This window comes from Panthera uncia, chromosome D1, assembly GCF_023721935.1.
Source record: "Panthera uncia isolate 11264 chromosome D1, Puncia_PCG_1.0, whole genome shotgun sequence".
NCBI classification, from domain to species: domain Eukaryota; kingdom Metazoa; phylum Chordata; class Mammalia; order Carnivora; family Felidae; genus Panthera; species Panthera uncia.
In genome coordinates, this window is record NC_064808.1 from 2309556 (window position 1) to 2313304 (window position 3749).

Consider the following 3749-nt stretch of genomic DNA (forward strand, 5'->3'; position numbering starts at 1 on the left):
ACCTGCGGCCGCTCAAAATTCCGTGGGTTACTTCAACTTACACGTTTTATTTTTTCGGGTTTCTCCGCCCCCCCCCCCCCCCCCATCCCAGGTACTAACAAAAGCGGTCGGTCAGCTGCCTGCATGTTCCTGGCCACTCCCTGCTCCTTTGGAAACAGCGCTAACAGGCAACAGATTAACATGCAGTTAAAACAAGGCGGAAGGAAGAATCACGCAGTGCAGCTCCATAACGCGGTTGCATAAAATCCCGAATAATTAAAACCTGTAAGTTGAAGTAACCCACGCTTTTGAACACAATGTTCCAAGATCCCAGAAACTCTGCATTGAGACTTGACTTGCAACATGAATGGCACAGGAGAAAGGTATTTAACTGCACTTGTGATTAATAAAAGTTGGATGAACTTCAGCAAAATCAGCTACCTGTCGATGCATAGAGTCTTTATTGGCAATCTCGTTTTCAAGTTTATCGTTGAGGTCGTGCACGGAGGTGGCTTCACGCTGTGCCGCGAGGTAGCGCTTCTCAAGGGTGGTGATCCTCTCCTCCATGTCCTCCTTCTGGGCCACGGCCTACAGCAGGTATTTCAGAGGGAAAACAGGGAAATGACTAGTGCAGGACATGCTAACACACTGCAGACACAGAAACTGGGCTAAATCCTGATCTTCCAATCAAATAGAAAACCAGCACCCTCGGGGCACCGGGGTGGCTCAGCCGGTGATTTCGGCTCAGGTCACGATCTCGAGGTGTGTGAGGTTGAGCCGTGTGTCAGGCTCTGCGCCCACAGGGCAGAGCCTGCTTGGGATTCTGGCCGCTCAGTCCCCGGGGCTCATTTTTTCCGATGTGTTTCACGAGAAACGTATAATAAAATCTCCTGGAAGTCACAACGTCTGTTGCCTCCTGACACGAGTGAGCTTTCCACAGAACAGGGACTGGCCTCCGGAAACACACGCTGGGAGACACGACCATCATTTTCCCGGGGAAAAGATGGATGAAATCTCACCCAGTTGCCAAAGTTAAAGCAGAAGTGTTAACAAACTGAAACAAAATGCAAACTTTTATATAATTGGAAGTAACCCTGTGAAGCCTAATCCTGTAACAATATTGTATCACACGGTATCTAACACTGAAAATGCAACCAGAACTTTCTGCCCTGCCTTTCCTGTCCCCTACCCTGAAGATTCCCCTTTCAGCTCTCTTTGTTTACTAAGGAATTTATGTCAGCAGTCTCAACATGAAAAGTGATGAGTCTTAAGAAATGAATTTCTAAATTGTCTGCATCTTAAACTCTGCTGAAGAGCCTCCTCCCCCCCCCTTGCCAAAGAATAATTTCACTCAACAGGTTACATAGTTTCTGCAAATATTTTTGCTTTAAATTCCTACACGACCTCACCCACACTAAGCTACTAGACAGAGTGCACCTGTACATCCAGGCTCCAGGCTCTGAGAGGGTCTTCCTGAGGTGGCCGTGCTGGGCTGGGGGCGGGGGCGGGGGACTGTCCACAAAGGGCAGCTCACAGGGACAGGAGGAGGGGCAGCGAGACCATCCTGCCCTTACTAGTTTCCGTGACAACGATCAGGTTCCCATAAATGACCACGAGTGCAGAAGCGGCCGCACTCCCCCACGATCTTGCCCCACGGCCGGCGGGCCGCACCCTCGCTCGCTCTGACCGCCGCGACCAGCGGCACGTAACCCCCGCGAGCAGGTCAGAGCAGCAGGGGCGGCCAGTGACGGCCCCCCGGCAGAGCCGCCCGCGTACGCTCGCGGCCCCGTAAGCGACCCGGCAGCACCGTGGCGGTGTGGACGTGCCGAGGGTGTTACTGGAACGGACCGCGAGCACGGCCCGCAGTCCGCACCCGAGGGCGCTTCGCCGCCCGCCCGCCCGCCCGCCGGCCTCTCCCGGGGAGGGGAGGGTCCGCCACGCAGGCAGACGGGGAGGCGGCCCGCCCCGGGCCCGGAGCACCGTTCCCTTCTGCTGCTGCTTCCACAAAACCCCCGAAGTTCAAAGCCCGCGGGGGAGGAAGGACACACCGGGCACCGACCGAACCGACACCCCACGTTCGGCTCGACGACGGCGTGGCCACCTCTACTGCCACTCACTTCGCGGACGTCTCGCTGCAGCTTGGTGTTCACTTCTTCGGACTTGATGAGGTCCTTGCGTGCCGTGTCCAGGTCCTCCTCCAGCTCGGCCACGTGAGCGGAGAGGGCGGCCAGGCGCTCCTTCATCTGGCTCTGCTCCTTTGACTGCTTATCTAGGATTTCCTGGAGCTCGATTACCTTGGCGAGGTCTTCCTCGTGGCTTAAAGAACCGTCAGAAGCTCTCTGGTGGGGGAAAAAATCCTTAAATAGCCTTGTCTGGCGAGCTAAGAAACAGGGCACTTCCGGGAAATGGGTCAAGTCCCACGATCTGTGCCGGCTGTCGCGGGCGCCACGCGCCCTGCCAGCAGCTCTCCAGACAGTCCTGCACGCGCCCCCACGTCTGCGGGCAGAGGAACCGGGGAAGAGACAGAGAGAAGGCCTGAGGACTTGCCTTTCCATTCGTGCTCGGCATATTTTCTTGTTCGTGGTTTATGTCATGCACTCCATCTGTTAGGGTTTTTTTCTGATTATTCTGTTCTTTAAGAATCATTAGCTAAAACCAAAGAATTGAATACGAGGGTGAGGAAGTAAGTAAAGATAGAGAATCTCCTCTCGGAAAGACACAACTGTAAATTGTGAGCACAGTTCGGGGGAAACGGGCGGTGATGTCCCGCAGCCAGAGTAAAACGAGTGACTGAATCGGAACGTATTCTCGGCTGCACGGTGGCAGGTAAGAGACCGCGCAGCTGGGCGCAGAGAGCGAGGCGTGCCGGCCCTCGCTCGCCAGTCAGAGAGTGAGCGACAGGTGACGGTCCCCACCGCGAGTCTCACGCGTTTTTTTAAAGACCAGGGATAAAAAGGAAACCCCGTCAAATCGACTCCCGCGATGACGTCCGGAGCTTACCTCTTTGTGCGTGGCCCCTAATTCTTCTTCTAACAAACTACACCTTTCAAGCGCTACTCGTAACCGCTCTCTCACCTGGAAACAAAGGGACTGAGTTTGTACGTGTAGGTGTTTCATTTCTCCTTACTGTACCGTTACCCGAAGGTCCCCTTAACCTCAAATCACATGACAGAGTGCTGGTGAGGTCTTTCGCGGACGCCAACGTTCACACGCTTGCTCGTCAACAGCTTTCAATTTCACATTGGCGCGAAATCTTCCCCGAAATGAATCGCATTACGCGATTCGTAACAGCAAATCGAGACGCACATTTCCGCCAACCGCTACTTTTTAACCACACAGACCTGTCTTCTTACAAGAATTCGAGGAGCTTAAAAGGAAACTCCAGTCCCACAAACACGCGACGTGTGCCTCACGGCACACAGCAGGAGCGCGAAGCGAGAGCCGCCGTGGCCGGGGGCACCTTTTCATCCAGAGCTTTGTGGTGCTCGAACAAGGACTTCAGGGCCTTGAGCACCTCCACCTCGCTGGACACGCCGGCCGGGGACTGCGCCTGCCGCTTCACCACTGTCATCCGGAGAGACCTCTCATGCCTGGACACGAGGCACTCCAGGTGCTCCAGCAGCAGCTGGTGGGAGAGGCCAACAGCGCTCTCAGTTTGGGGCCCCAATGTAACCGAATGCGAAACCGAGTCGGAATCCCTTCAATTCGGTCCCCGGTTAGGGAGCCCCCCCCCCCCCCCCCCCCCCCCCCCCCCCCCCCCCCCCCCCCCC

The 3749-nt window shown here is 55.6% G+C and overlaps 1 protein-coding gene across 4 annotated transcripts in view; it reads right to left on the minus strand.

Annotated features, from left to right (window-relative positions):
- Window positions 1-3749, minus strand: part of PPFIA1 (PTPRF interacting protein alpha 1) — a 92078-nt gene that overhangs the window by 46073 nt on the left and 42256 nt on the right. For 3 of the 4 annotated variants that reach the window (XM_049641461.1, XM_049641484.1, XM_049641471.1), the window contains exons 4-8: window positions 3440-3604; window positions 2980-3054; window positions 2527-2628; window positions 2097-2318; window positions 421-567 (exon numbers count right to left, since the gene is read on the minus strand). In XM_049641461.1, coding sequence (XP_049497418.1) covers window positions 421-567; window positions 2097-2318; window positions 2527-2628; window positions 2980-3054; window positions 3440-3604 — 711 coding nt within the window. Of the gene's footprint in view, window positions 1-420; window positions 568-2096; window positions 2319-2522; window positions 2629-2979; window positions 3055-3439; window positions 3605-3749 lie in introns of all 4 variants that reach the window. The other variant, XM_049641475.1, reaches the window with a different exon arrangement.